At 37.7% G+C, this 15,716-nt stretch overlaps 1 protein-coding gene across 2 annotated transcripts in view; it reads right to left on the bottom strand.

Moving 5' to 3' along the window:
* copz2 (COPI coat complex subunit zeta 2) overlaps positions 1–14,424 on the bottom strand; it is a 19,983-nt gene extending 5,559 nt beyond the window's left edge. The window contains exons 1-8 of one of the 2 annotated variants that reach the window (XR_014592950.1): positions 14,327–14,424; positions 9,985–10,053; positions 9,233–9,317; positions 6,264–6,355; positions 5,727–5,782; positions 2,326–2,403; positions 1,571–1,622; positions 1,251–1,373 (exon numbers count right to left, since the gene is read on the bottom strand). Coding sequence is in view for 1 of the 2 variants with exons in the window: in XM_083896636.1 (XP_083752762.1) it covers positions 1,571–1,622; positions 2,326–2,403; positions 5,727–5,782; positions 6,264–6,355; positions 9,233–9,317; positions 9,985–10,053; positions 14,327–14,344 (450 nt within the window). In the remaining variant the exon portion in view is untranslated. The remainder of the gene's footprint in view (positions 1–1,250; positions 1,374–1,570; positions 1,623–2,325; positions 2,404–5,726; positions 5,783–6,263; positions 6,356–9,232; positions 9,318–9,984; positions 10,054–14,326) is intronic. The other variant, XM_083896636.1, reaches the window with a different exon arrangement.
* Positions 14,425–15,716: the final 1,292 nt, after the last annotated feature.

Raw genomic sequence — 15,716 nt, 5'->3', positions numbered from 1 at the left:
AAATAGTGATATTAAACACACTCTGGTTAACAGCTCAAACAAACACAGCTCGTATTAGAATCTAAAAACTCTCTTTTACAGTCATGTACAGTATATTAAATATTATTTCATGGTTGCCATAGGACAAGCATTCCTTTGACTTTTTCCTGCAAACACAGCCAGGTTATAAAAGCTTTTAAAGCAGTGGTTCTCAAACCTTTTTACACTATACCATTCAAAAGCTTGGGCTCACTTAGAAATGTCCTTATTTTTGAAGACTATAACATTAAATGAATCATAAATACACTCTATACATTGTTAATGTGGTAAACGACTATTCTAGCTGCAAACGTCTGGTTTTTAATGGAATATGTACATAGGTGTATAGAGGCCCATTTCCACTGTTCTAATGGTACATTGTGTTTGCCAATCGTGTTTTTCAATGAATATAACACATTTTGAGAAAGAAATAAACATTTTGAGAAAAAAAATTATTTGGAAAAAAATAAAACATTTGAGAAAAAAATTAAAAAATTGAAATTTTGAGAAAAAAAATTAATTTTGAAATTTTGAGAAAAAATAAAAATGTTGATATTTTGAGAAAAAAATAAAATTTTGACATTTTGAGAAAAAATAAAATTTTGACATTTTGAGAAAAATAAATAAAATAAAATATTTGAGGAAAATAATAAAAATTTTGATGAAAAAAAATAAATATTTTTTCCAGTGTTCTAATGGTACATTGTGTTTGCTAATGGTGTTAGAAGACTATTGGATGATTAGAAAACCCTTGTGCAATGATGTTAGCACAGCTGAAAACAGTTTTGCTGGTTATTATTTGGAATAAAAATCATTAGTTCTAATCTTGTCAATATCTTGACTATATTTTCTATTCATTTTGCAACTCTTTTGATGAATAAAAGTGCGACTTTTAACGGAAAACACCACAAAAATTGTATAAGTGACCCCAAACTTCTGAACGGTAGTACTTGAGAAAATATTGATTGATTTTAGACCACAGTAAAAGAGTATTTCTGATTTTGACCACCAGAGGTCGCTTGCGAACCACTGGTGGTACACGCGCCACAGTTTGAGAACCACGGTTTTTTAAAGCCTAACAAATCCTGCCACAAACCTCGTGTGTTTACACCTGCGCTGTTAGTCGTCATCGCTCTCTCACTCCGTGCTTTTTTTTACCTTTTATCCGTCTCGCTCAGCCCTCTTTTCGTCTCTCACTGCATTCACTCATTCTTTCTCTTTCACCCTCTCACCCTCTCTCTCTCTCTCTCTGTCTGTGTGTCTGTCTACAGCAGCTGACTCCTGTCTGTCTGTCCCTCTACGTTTCCAGTGATGTAGTCAATCAGGACAAAGCCATAGGCCTGTTCTGACAGTGACTGACAGCGTTCAGAGGAGGAGGAGGAAGAGGGGGAGGAGACACAGGGGGGAAAGGAGAGAGAGAAAGGTAAAGTAGGCGAGATGAAGAGGAAAAAAAGCGTCCGTCTCGACGTATGACAACAACATTCCATTTTTGCGTCAAAAACCACTCAGTTACGACACAGAAGAGCAGGAGAATGATTGACAGTCTTCTCACCCTGTAGTTGACCTTCTTCAGAACCTGCTGAGGGTCACTCTCCAGAATCACCCTGGCAACACAACAGAGAAGCAGCCAATCAGACACAGAGAGCATCACAGACACAAGGGAAGGCTTCTTCATATATATATATATATATATACGTATATATATATATGTCATGTGGTTTGAAGTAGATTCAATTTGAACAGAGGCGATTCTAGAGTCTGTAGGGGCCCCAAGCAAAAATTCCCAGGGGGCCCTTCCTTCCAACCAGTGTTCGTCACCATTATGTGACAAATAATCTTTTGACAGCAACGACAAATGTATGAGTTCAACATATATTTCTTTCAAAATGAATGAAATAACATGGAAAAACCTTGTAATTAAAAAGTATGTGAAAATATAAATGTGAAGAACAATAAAATACTGTAAATAGCTTTTAAAAAACTATATAAACTTAGTAAAAAAAGATACATTACACTGTAAAGAACCCACATTATAAAACAATATAAATATATAGAACAGTAAAATACTGTAAATAACTGAAAAAACATATATAAACTGAGTAAAAAAAGATATGCATTACACTGTAAATAATCCTCTTCATTTTCCTCACTTGCAGAACGATAACTTCACACAGGTTAAAGTGAGGTGGGGCCCCTTTAGGGAGGTTTCCTACTGAGATGTCATTGCAAATCGCCCATTGTTGTTTAAGGGGGACGGGGAGGCGGCTGGTCACTGCACTGAAATTAAAACACGAACATATCTCTTACCCTCCATCGACGATTTCATCCACGACCAGATAAACTCCTTCCATGTTCTCCAGCAAACACACCCGCTCCACACTTTTCCTACAAAAAAAAAACATTAAAACAAAGTAATTCAACAGTCAACAGATGACATTAAATAATAAATATCATTACATTTTCTGAGCTGGTTTGTTATTCTGTGCAAAATTGCATTTTCAACTTTAGTCTGTCACTTTAAAAGTTAAAGGTGCCATATGTAAGAATGTGGCCAAAAACAGTTCAAACATTCAAATTCAAAACACCAAGGTCTTTTTAGGTTTCGTTTTCTGACCTAACTGGCAACCCGTGGTTGCTCGGCAGCTGAGACTCTACTGACTGCAATGACTGGTAGACGGCGGTAGGTGGCGCTACATGCCAAAATAATGATTTCAAAACATAAACATGATTTGCAGTCTGCAAAATGTTTTTTTTAATGCAAATATTTTGTCTGTACTGTTGTTGTCGGTGAGTTCAGTTTGTTATATGAACATTATTCCTGAGTCTCTGTGACATATTAGGAGGACTTTATGGCCAGTTGATTTAGATTTATTACATAATGCACCTTTAAGAAATCAAGGCGATTAAGGCCAGCTTTAATTTGAGGGTATTTACATCCAAATCAAGTGAAAGGTGTAGGAATTACAACACTTTCTATATGTGCCTCCCACTTTTTAGGGGACCAAAAGTAATGGGACAAACTAAACAATCATAAATCAAAACTTTTCATTATTTAATACTTGGTATTAAACAATAATGGAGTAATTGTTACACCTCTGGATAGCACAGCGCCGTTCTGCAGTGAGTTCTTGTCCCGTCAACCACTGCGCTGCCACTGCATACGCGCAAACGCTCCCTCAGTCAGGTCTGATAGTATTGCACGGCAATTCCGGTTTTGGCTGTTACGCACTACAGCTTTAAATGTGCTAGTTTGTCGTTAGGGTTAGTTTGTTAGTTGTTTGCTTCACAACAACTCAAAAATATACCACAATGGTTGGATTTTGAATTTATGTTAACACTTGATAAAGAGTTAAACCACCTGTCAGAGTAGATTCAGTTTGTGTCTGACAAATAAATACACAAGTATGTCAGAATGTGAAATAATAAAAGAAAAAGCAGGTTGACATTCAAGCTTGGCCTCACTGACTGCACACACACACACACACACACACACACACACACACACACACACACACACACACACACACACACACACACACACAGTGTTCTCCACATGACCCAGTTACACCCTCCATAACAACTGTACAAAAACCCAGCGCCGCAGCTGCACTCGCTTCGTCCGCGTATCGAATTTAACCTGAAACTGTCCGACGAACGCAGAGAAAACAAAACTGACGTCGAGCCTCCGACGCGCTCTCGACATCTCACCGACGAGACAAGCAGAGTCTGACGAAAACGTCAAAATAACTGAGCGAATTCCTGAATTTTACATGACTACAGGTATTAATAAGTGATGCTGTTTCTGTACAGCACGGTTTCCAAATATTCCTTAAAAGCTGCAGTATATATATATCTATATACACGTATATATTCAGGAAAACTGTATAAATGTATATATATAAATGTGTGTGTGTATATATATATATATATATATATATATATATATATATACATATAGTATATATGTATATACATATATATACATATAAATGTATACATATCCTGAATATATACACACACACATATATACACATTTACGTGGTTTCCTGAATGCATCTTGAAGCTGCTCCTCTGAGCTCATATGTATATATGTATGTATATATATATAAATATATATATATATATACATACATATATACAAACATATATACACATTTATATATATATACACACACATATATACACACATGTATATATATACAAACACATATACACACACACGTATATATACATATATACACACATATATACACATGTATATATGTGTATATATGTGTGTGTATATATATATATACACACACACATATATACACATGTATATATATATACACACACACATATATACATATATACACACATATATACAAACATATGTATATGTGTGTGTGTATATATATATATACACATGTGTATATATGTGTGTATATATATATTTGTGTATATATGTATATACACACATATATACACATGTATATATATATACACACACACATATACATATATACACACATATATACACATTATATATACACACACACATATATAGAGAGAGAGATAAATTGAAAGATTCAAATTTAAAAAGTAAAATTTGCAGGACACTCTTGTTCCTTAAAATAATTATATTTACGGTGCAGTCTTATCAAGGATTTGTAAAGACGACACTATGTTGTTTAAAATCATACTATACATGTAGTATATTTTATAATAGGGTTTAAAATAAAAGCACTTTAACATCTGCACAGTGGTCTGCACTCTCGCACAGTCATCGTGTATCAGTGACATAATCTCTCAGAGTCTCCCATCACTCACGCTCCGCATTACTACTGCATCGGTCGCCACGGCAACCGCATTAGCTGCTCTTTGGCTGCTAATGTTGCAGCATCAACATCGGGAGGGATGTGCCGCTGTTGAATTTTACATCACTTTTCATCCGAGAGAAGTAGAGAGAGTGTGTTTGTGTGTGTGGACTGACATCCACACACACACACACACACACACACACACACACACACACACACACACACACACACACACACACACACACACACACACACACACAGGATAAAAAAAACAACTCAAAAATCAATATGGCACATGATTGCATTGATAAAAACAGAAGGCAGAAGCAAAGTTTTTAGTTTGTGGACATGATGACATTTACGCCGTTTCCTGAATGCATCTTAAAGCTGCTCTTCTGAGCTTAATTTGCTGTATGGTAGACGGCAAAGAAGAGATTAAATTTACCAGGGTCTTTGAATGCATCCCGTCAATTTCAACATGCTGTGAACCCTGCATTACTTTCACTAGCTCTCATGCACTGGAGTTCAGAATATTCAGTGAATAATACCATTCACTTTTGCCAAAATTGCTTCTTTTTTTGGGGCTAAAATATAAGGGTTGCAAAATTCTGGGAATTTTCACAATTGGAAACGTTCCATGGGAATTAAGAGGAATAAAGTGGTTATTTAAAAATAAATAAATAAATGTTTTTAGTTTTTTTAATTGAAGGACAGGTGCTATAATATATTGTAGCATGTGTTTATGTTTGTATATGACACAGTTTCTCTAAATCCCACATTTTTAGTTCATTCTCATAAATTCCCTTTGAAAGTTTCCAATTTGGTGTATTTCCAAAATTCTCAAATTACAGTTTCCATGGAAAGTTTCCAGGAAATTTGTCAGAAATTGTGGGCCGTGTGTTAACGTACCTGAGGATGTGACTGAGCGAGTCAAACAGACAGTTGAGCACCGACATCAGCATCAGCTGTAAACCAGAGAAAAGGAAAGATTTTGGGATTGATTTCTATTTCACAAGCACCCCAAATAACCCTTAATACAGCCTTAACCCTTAATCTAATGGTAATCCAGCAATATTTACAATACAATAATACACAATATTTAATTTGTCAATTCCTTTAATTTTAACTTCATTAACATCTTGTTTATTTCCTTTTTTTTTTTTTTTTTTAACTTTCATGTCACTAATTAAAGAGATTATTATTCTCTAATGCCTTTATTTCGTAATTTTTGAAGAATTTAACGAGGCGTTTCTCCTCGTGTGAGCTGGAGAGGGCGCTGTTCTCCACGCTGCTGTAATACGACGACACACAGCGGTCGCCGAGACATAAGAAAGAGCTTCAGATCGTTCTAATCTTCATTTTTTTTATTATTTCCTAAGAGCTGAGGGGAAAGAAAAAAGCTTTGTCGCAGACACACACACAGAGAGAGAGTTAAACACACACTACCTCATTCTCCTGAGCACTTCCCACCACGTAGAGGAAGAGATCTATACTGCCCTTATAGACAATGGTCATCCCCTCCAGGAACGCTATCTCATCTGAGGAGAGAAAGAACCATTGGTTAGGGACGAAAGGTAAGAAGTCTCTTTTATCACAGAAGACGATATAAGTGAAGAGAGAGCGAGAGAGGGACGAGAGGCGAAAGGAGGCGAGATCGAGGAGAGAGGGAGGACGAGGCGTGAGTGGATATAGCATGACAGGTGGAGAGGGAAGAGGAGACGAGGAGGAGCCAAGGAAGAGTTTTTGGACAAAAGGATGGATATATTGGGTGAGGAAGGACGAGGCCCGGGGAGGGGAGTCAGGTATCAGCTGTGTGAAACCAACAAACTCACACTGAAAATGAAACTTTGCACTTGAACGCATCAGGAAGGCTTTGGTTTCAGGCCAAATGTTCTTCTTTTTTTGTTGTTCTATTGTTTGTAAAGTCGTTTTTTAGTAGCTTTTCTTGTGTCAAACGTACATACGGCATACAGACCAGAACCGGAACCACCGGTGGATCTTTGAAAACCCATTTTTACTCTTTGGCTTTCGACCCAGTTTGAGACGTTGTTTTTTTGTTTAGTTTTTTTAAAAATAGTTTTATTGTATTTCCTGTTTATTTGTGTTGTTTTTATAGTAGTGCCGGGCACGCTAACGCGATAACAGCGGTTGACGGCGTCAACGTTAACGCACGTTAGCGCACGACGCGTTTCCAGGACGACTGACTGGAAAAAAGATGCGTGTGACGTCGGTGTTTACGTGACTCCGGATTGTTAAAACGAGTCTCTAAAGTAACGCTAAACTTAGCGTTATGCGTTAATGTGCGTTCACGTGCCCAGCACTAGCTTAAACGCACATTCCCGCCTCTTGCAGTCAAAAACAATAACGAGAAACTCAGAACTCTGAAAAGTAGGAAAATGCCAGTGTATCGCGGGCTAGCCCTTGTTAGCAATAATGGTTGATATGCAGGATATCTGATGTATCGGGAGTGCTTCGGCCGATAACCCATAATACCGATGACGCCATGTTTACGTGACTCCTGATTGTTAAAGCTAGTCTCTAAAGTAACGGTAAACTTTAAAAACAGAGGCACACATACGCAGTACACAGGTACGCTGGTTATTTGTAGCGCTGCTCTTTTCGTTTTAATAAACAGAGCGCTCAACTGCAGGCGCGCTAACGGCGCTAAAGGGAGCTAATGCAGCTTACGGAACTAACTGGTAAACAGTGCCTGGACTCCGGTGTCGCGGCACGTAAACATGACGTCATGTGCTTCTTTTTCTGGTCAGTCGTCATGGAAACACGTCATGCGTTAACATGCATTAATGTGCGTTAACGTGCGCTAACGTGCGTTAACCTAGTGCCCAGCACTATTTTATATGTTTTACAGTATTTTTATTGTTTTATTGTTTGTTCTTAGGTCTATTAGGGTCACATGTTATTATGTTTTATGTTTATTTATCGCTGATGTACAGCACTTTGTTTCAGCTGTTGTTGTTGTTGTTGTTTTTAAAGTGCTTTATAAATAAAGTTCGATTGTATTGGATCCAATCCAATTATTAAATAATTATTAAATAAAATGTTATATCTTTCAGTTCCAGTTACCTGTAAATGGTTAACCGAGCCATAATATTGTTGAAATTGCACTTATTATATGCTATTATTCGACAGGCCTGGTTTAGTGGAACAGGAGCTCATGTGAAAAGTGCTTCAGGATCAGTTTCATGCACAAACTGCTGGGTTACCAGATATTTGCATTGGTAACACAGATGACACTGGAGATGTGTGTGAGCGTGTGTGTGGTGGTGGTGGTTTGTAAAACCAGGCCCTGAAGCTCAGTCTGCAGAGACAGAAATGTCCAGGTGTCCACAGTTTTACATTTTTTAAGTATTTTCCTCCAATAGTGACATTAAGGCGGGGGCAAATATGACTGATAAATAAATAATATCTGGATATGTTTTGGCTATGTGAGATGTTTGTGTGCCTCTCAAAGAGTGAGAGTGACAATACACTGCAAATACAGTCTAAAATAAATATACATACCATTTATCACATGCATAAAATACAGTTTCAGATAATACCTGGTTTAATTCTTTGGCTTTTTTGGAATATTTACTACACGTGTGTTAGAAACAATGAAATTGCCAATAAAAAATTTGGTCAAATTTTGCTATGATAACACAAATAATTGGAATATGCGTAATTAAAAGACCGTTTTAAATATAATGTTGTCAATTCTGGGGCTGGGAATCACAGATACGTGGTCCACGATACCACTAATATCACAGTTCTGTGATAATCAATATATTGCATGACGATCGTACAGCGACACATCGCGGTATTTGTCTAACTAAAGAAAACAAAAAGTTCAAAGTGCAGGATTTGTCTATTTATTGACAACATATAGAATAAAGTGTATAAAGTCTATGTATTGGACGTGGATGGAGCATCTCTTGACGTAGCTTTCTCCTCCGTTATTATCCCGCTGTAACATTAAAGGATAGAATTTGTGATGAAATTTACCAGGGTCTTTGAATGCATCTCGTTGCTGTGAACCCATGCATTGCTTTCACCAGGAGTTCAGAATATTCAATGAATAATACAATTTAATTTTGCTTACATTGGAACCTTTCCATGGGAATTAAGGGGAATAAAGTGGTTATTTTAAATATTGAAGGTTGGGAGCTTAGTTGGAAAATAATATATTGTAGCGTGTGTTTATGTTTGTATATGACACCGTTTCTTTAAATCCAAAGTTTCCACTTAATTCTCATAAATTTCCCGGGGAAAGTTTCTAATTTGGTGCAGGGAAAAAAGTGGAGGATTTCCCTATGTATTCACAACATAGAGAATAAAAAGTGCATAATGAAGTTTATGTACGTGAGTGACTTAAAAAACACACAAAAAGACACAAAGACGTAGAGAGAGGAGCTTACTGTCTGCTTTGTGAGTCTTGTTGAAAACGTTCTTCTCAAAGTTCTTCTGCTCCTTTATGGACGGGTACAGCCCAGGGTCATAGTACTGAAACACACACACACACACACACACACACACACACACACACACACACACACTAAATCAGCTCTGAGTGATCATCAAGACTCTGGAAATACAGACCATTTAATGATCTGCAGGATTCCCACACAAATTCAAGGAATTCCCAGGACCATATAAATATAATATATGTATATATGTGTATATATATATATATACACATACACACACAAACACACATTTACGTGGTTTCCTGAATGCATCTTGAAGCTGCTCCTCTGAGCTCATATATATGTATATATACACATATACATATATACATATACGACGTACATATATACATATACATACACACATATATTCACATATAGGACCCCTTCTGCTTCTGGACAAGTGATCATCCTTTTGGGATCTTGGGTCAAAGTCATTTTCTTGGGTGTGAGATCAGAGATCTTGGAATTTTCTATTTTCATTTGCTCTCTTGCTTCACTTTACTCGCCCGTTGTTCTGCATGGAATCTAAACTTTCAATGACCTATGTCTGTTTTGGGTTCGATTTCCCAAAAACCTTCAAGGATTTCAAGGACCTATGGGAACCCTGCCATCCACACGTTCCAGACACTCAGAATCCAGAATTTTCAGTGGGCCATTTACGACATACTCCCACAGCAAGGGGGCGCTTGTTCTCGCCTTACCTTTGAGAGGAGTCTGTTGCCGTCGTTGTCGAGAATGAAAATGGCTTTCACTGTGTAGAGGGAAGGTTCCTGCGATCATGAAAGAGAGAGAGGGAGAGAGAGGATCTTTAATATTTCAGCTGTGCTGAGTCATTTCAGGGAGACATCTAGGACAGAATGGCACAGCCTCAGAGCTGCCAGTCCTCCCACACCTGGACACTGTGTCCTATCGACCTTTATTATTATCATTATCATCATTATTATACAGAGAAACCCTGATTTTCCTGTTTTGCATTTTACTCTCATGCTCAAAGCACACAAGTCTGACCAGTTCATACAAAGGACAGCAGGCTGCATTCACAGTTTCTCCCATTATGGCGTAGGTTTGGCACGTTCCCAGATGTGGAATGACCAAATATTCCATTCCATTCTCTCTCGGGGCCGGGCTTTCTATCAATGTCATCTTAAATAGTGTAAGGCGAGAACGAGGGCTGCGACTATTATTCTGTTATATTCCATTATAGTAACGTATGGTCATGTTCTGTGAGCTCAGGGAAACAGACTTTGATGTCGCTCACATACACGGAAGCACGTAGCCTAAAAATATCAGGATATTATTCATATATTGCCCAGCCCTGCACACACACACACAGTTCACTCATGCTTCATCCATCTGTTCGTGGTTTGAGAAGTGTTTTCAGCCCCGGGACAAAGTTCTGTTATGCACTGACTAGCATAGATTCACAGTCAGAGTGTATCACAGAACTTAGACCAGGAACTTTAAAAATCCTCCGTCTTACCCTGACATGGGGTTACACATATATACAACTATATACACATATATACACATACACATATATGTATACACACACATATATACATATACAAATACACATACATACATATATACATAAATATACATGTATATACATATGCACATTCACATATATATGCATATATATACACATACATACATATATACACATATATACATACATATATATGTATATACGTGTATACACACAAATATACATATATATACACACATATACACATACATATATACACACACACATACATATATACACACACATACATATATACACATATATACATATACAAATACACATACATACATATATAGACATATATACATAAATATACATGTATATACATATGTATACACACACATATATATATAAATATATATACACATACATACATATATACATATACACATTCACATATATACGCATATATATACATACATACATATACACATATATATACATATACAAATACACATACATACATATATACACATATATATTTATATACATATGTATACACACATATATATATAAATATATATACACATACATATATACACACATATATACATATATAAACATATATATACACATACATACATTTTTATATATTCATATATGCACACACATATATATATATAAATATATATGAGCTGACAACGGCAACACCAAAGCATCTGAAAAGTGTAACGTACGCCGTAAAAGTACGACGTTCAAACCCAAAACAAAGACATTCTACAGTTGTTGCTGTTTTAAATTGATGTCGCGTCAAAAATAATCTTAAAAGACGTAACATTTGAAGGTTGAAATTCTACATTAACGTCAAACACAAACACAGATTTTTAACTGAGGGATTTCAGCTTTGATTGAGAAAATAATTGAACGATGAATCATTAATGACAGTAATTAAGTTGTAGCCCCTGGTTTTCATTTGAAAATCTAAGCATATCAAAGTAGGTCAAAGAGGCTTGAGTTCCCCTCAACTATAAAATAACATAGAAAAAAGCTGCAGCTTCTTGTAGTTTTGCTGTTTTTGTTTGTTTTTAAACCACATTATGAGCACAACACACTGTAGGACATTGTGAGCTTTGCAGTAAGAGAATTACAGTGACTCTGCATTGTTTCTCTAACAATAACCTCTACAGTACATGAGATTTCTCTAACCCATTATTCATTTCCCTCCTGCTTAAAACGTAGATTTCCAACCTTTTCTATTTCACAGAAACACCTTTTTTTGGCCAGGCCTCAAATTCTTCATATCTGTTAAGAGTCTAAATATGGAAAATGCTTATATGCAATGCTGTTCGGTGAGTTTTGTACCCCGAGGACAGACGTCGGCTAACTTCACCACCACTTTTCCAGTCTTTCTGCATATCTACAATAACATATAAGTGTTATCTATAACCTTAAAAGGCAAAGTGTGTGTGTGCTCTAGGGCTATATAAATAAGATTAACTTGACTGACTGGTTGCACATTTCAGTAGAAATTACAAAGACGTCCATTCATCCTGCTGATGATACTCGTGAACCTTTAAAGACACAATACGTAACATCTCTGCATCAATTTAGCATCTATGCTACGACGTCCAGAGCAAAGCTCCCATTGAAATAGAGTTCTGTTTTCTTTTGTTCTTTCATTTCATGTCATTGTGTTAATTCGTCACTGCTGGATCACGACGACACATGTTGTTGTTCACCGTGACAACAATTCCCATAATCCCTTGCTGCTTCCTGATTTCCACCAAACGAAATGTGTTGTTATTGTTTCTTTTTACACTGTGGCATTGTGGGAGAGCAAGTCATCGTTTCTGTTTGGAAGGTTTTGGGTTCAATTCCTGTCCGACGTGGACACTAAAAAAAACCACTTAATCCCGAGTTGCTCCTCCTGACGGCCGTGCCGACATATGTGTGTTTGTATATGTGTGTGTGTGGAACGGAGCTTTGAGTGGTCATCAGGACATGAAGAGAGCTAAATAAATATTGACCTTTTATCGTAGACGTGTGAAATTATTCTGTTTTCATTCAACGAGTTCGTTTTTGGGGAGTTTTTTGTCCATAAAAACATTTAAAATCAAAATTCTAGGATCCAGAGGAAGCAAAGTAAAAATGATTTCTTTTGCATTTTTTTATTATTTTATTATGATAATTAGACCCTACAGTATTTCAGATGCAGGCCTCTACCAAACGGTTGAGACGTCTGTTCATAATAAACCTTGTTTGCATAATTCATAAAGTAAGTGTTAGTGAGTTCAGCTTGATGCATTTTTAATGTAATGCTATAGTGACTTAAAGTGTGGTCGACCAAATGGTTGAGTAGTACCTTAAAGGGTTAACTATTTTTTTTTATCACTGTGTGTGACCTTTTCGTGTGCATTTAAACTCTAAATCTGAATAATGTTTGTTTAATCCTATACTCCCCCATAATCCCACACTTTAGGTTTTTCTGTCACTTTGAATGGTGTTTTTTTTTTGTTTTGCTAAAGTGCTCAGAGTGAGTGGTGAATAAAGTTTTGACTGATTGAAGACACAGGTTGTTGCAGAACGAACGAATGAACGGTGTGTGGTGTGTGGTGCGCGAGGCAAGTAGAGAGAGAGAGAGCGAGAGAGAGCGAGACAGAGAGAGAGAGAGAATGGTGGACGTGGCACGTACTCTGCTCTACACGTCAACCGATCTGAGCACACATGCTCCACACAAGCACAGCCAGACTGTGCGGTACCACACACACACACACACACACACACACACACACACACACACACACACACACACACACACACACACACACACACACACACACACACACTCTACAAGTGATGACCCCCCCCCCTACAGGATCTGGAGAGCTTTATTGGCTTAAATGCTCTGCCCTGTGCGTGCGTGCATGTGCGTGCGCGCGCGCCTAGCAGCTGTTACTCTATTATAATAACAATGATGATGATAATAATAATAATAATATGGAGTTCACTTTAAGTTGTCGCAGTGAAAACCAGCACAAGCTGCAACCTGGTGTATAAATAGGTGTCTAATACCTATTTTTACTTACACACACACACACACACACATAGTAATAACAATATTTTTAAAAGTGTGTGTGTTGCAGTGATCACTCATCAGGCCTTGGCGTCCAAACACACACACACACACACACACACACACACACACACACGCTGTGACATGTCGGGCCACAGTCAGGGTGAGGAACACACACTCACCCCTCCATCAGGATGAGAGGAGAAAATAAAAGCTCTCTCTTTTTCTTTCTCCTTTAGCAACAACCTGCAGCCTCCTCCTCTCCACCTCCTCCTCTTCACCTCCTCCACCACCTCCTCCCTGTCGTTTTCTCCCGGTGTTGCTTCGCCACAGAAACTGCCAATGCAACAAATGTCCCACCGCTAAATAAACCCCCTCCCGTGTGTGTCCACAGACGTGATCTCTCTAGTCTAACCCAACATGACACACACACACACACACACACACACCACACGCACACACATGCAGAAGAACCAGAAGCTCAGTGAAGATCAAGACTCACCAGAGACGCGGAGTCCATCTCGGCCGCCGTCTGTGTGTGTGTGTCAGTCTGCTCGGCTCGGCTCGGCTCGGTGTGTTGACGTGGACACAGCTCTGAGCTGTCACACCGCGCGCGCGAGCTTCGCTCCGCTTCTCTTTTTTTTTTCCTCACTAAAGCCGCGCGCTCCCGCGTGCGCAGCAGCCAACCGGAGAGGAGCGAGCGAGCAACCTGCACGGCGACGTACGGAGGCGAGCTAGCGTGCGCGCTCCCGAGACAGCGCTCCACCTCCACGACCAGCTGCCGCCTCCAGCTATTTCACAATAAAAGCCTGTGTGCGCCCTGCCTTTAAAGAACCACGGGCGAAGATCAGGCCCACGCATGTGAACATTTTTTATTTTTTTTTTATAAAAAAAAAAAATAATAAACCAGGAATTCTGAGATTAAAGTCAAAATTATGAGATTAAAGTCAGAGTTCTGAGGTTTTTTCGCCCACTTTATGTTTATTATGTTACAGGACGGAAAATACATTTTTTTTTTCCTCATAAACTTTTATACCAAGTACAACCTAAGAAAATATTGACCTCTCGACCTTGTTCTCTTTGCTCCATCAATCTTACCTGTCATGCTGCGTTCCCCCCAGAAGATGTCCCCGTCTTCTTTTCCACTCTCAAACCTGATGGACTTCTTCTCATCATCCAGTCAGTGTCTGTGGAGTGTGTTCCCTGCAATGTTCATAGTGTGAATGATCCCGTTATTTATCTGTGAGTCTACATAGATTCTATGCTAAGTTGTGATATAGTCCATCTTTCCATCCGTTATATGCCGCTTTTCAAACTTTATGTTGGTCTATATAAGGTAATTATCACATTGTATTTATTATATGAAAGTAATATATGCATTATGCATAATTGATATAATGAATTTCAACCTCAATAAGAATTCAAAACAAGAAAATAACATGTTAGTAGAGGGCAACTGGTTGGTGTTTTATAAAAGACTAAAATGTTATTAGCCTGTAAGAAAAAAAAACACACAATAAAAGTTAAAACAATGTGTTAAATGTAAAATTAGCAGGTATGCCCGGAATTACATTATAACTATAGACAAAATATTACATCTATAATCATTATCTGCTATTTTTGGTGACTGTTTTTCTTGTACAGTCGCAGCTAATTTGAAGAATTCATACATCCAAACGTTCGGCTCGTCCAGGAAATCTCAATACATTTTAAATGTCTTTGTTTTACTATTTTTTATACTTTCTTGAAGTTTGTTTCTGTGACACCGGAAGTGAATGGAGCGGGCTGATCAAAGGCAACTGCATCGCGACCAAACTTAGCACATAAACTGTGTATTTATTTCCGGAAAATGTGATTTAAAAGGAAGAATTGTGTGTTTACTACACACCCGC

This window comes from Microchirus variegatus (assembly GCF_963457635.1).
Source record: "Microchirus variegatus genome assembly, chromosome: 10".
Lineage (NCBI taxonomy): Eukaryota > Metazoa > Chordata > Actinopteri > Pleuronectiformes > Soleidae > Microchirus > Microchirus variegatus.
The sequence above is the reverse complement of the archived record's forward strand: the minus strand, read 5'-3'. Positions and strand labels throughout refer to the sequence as shown.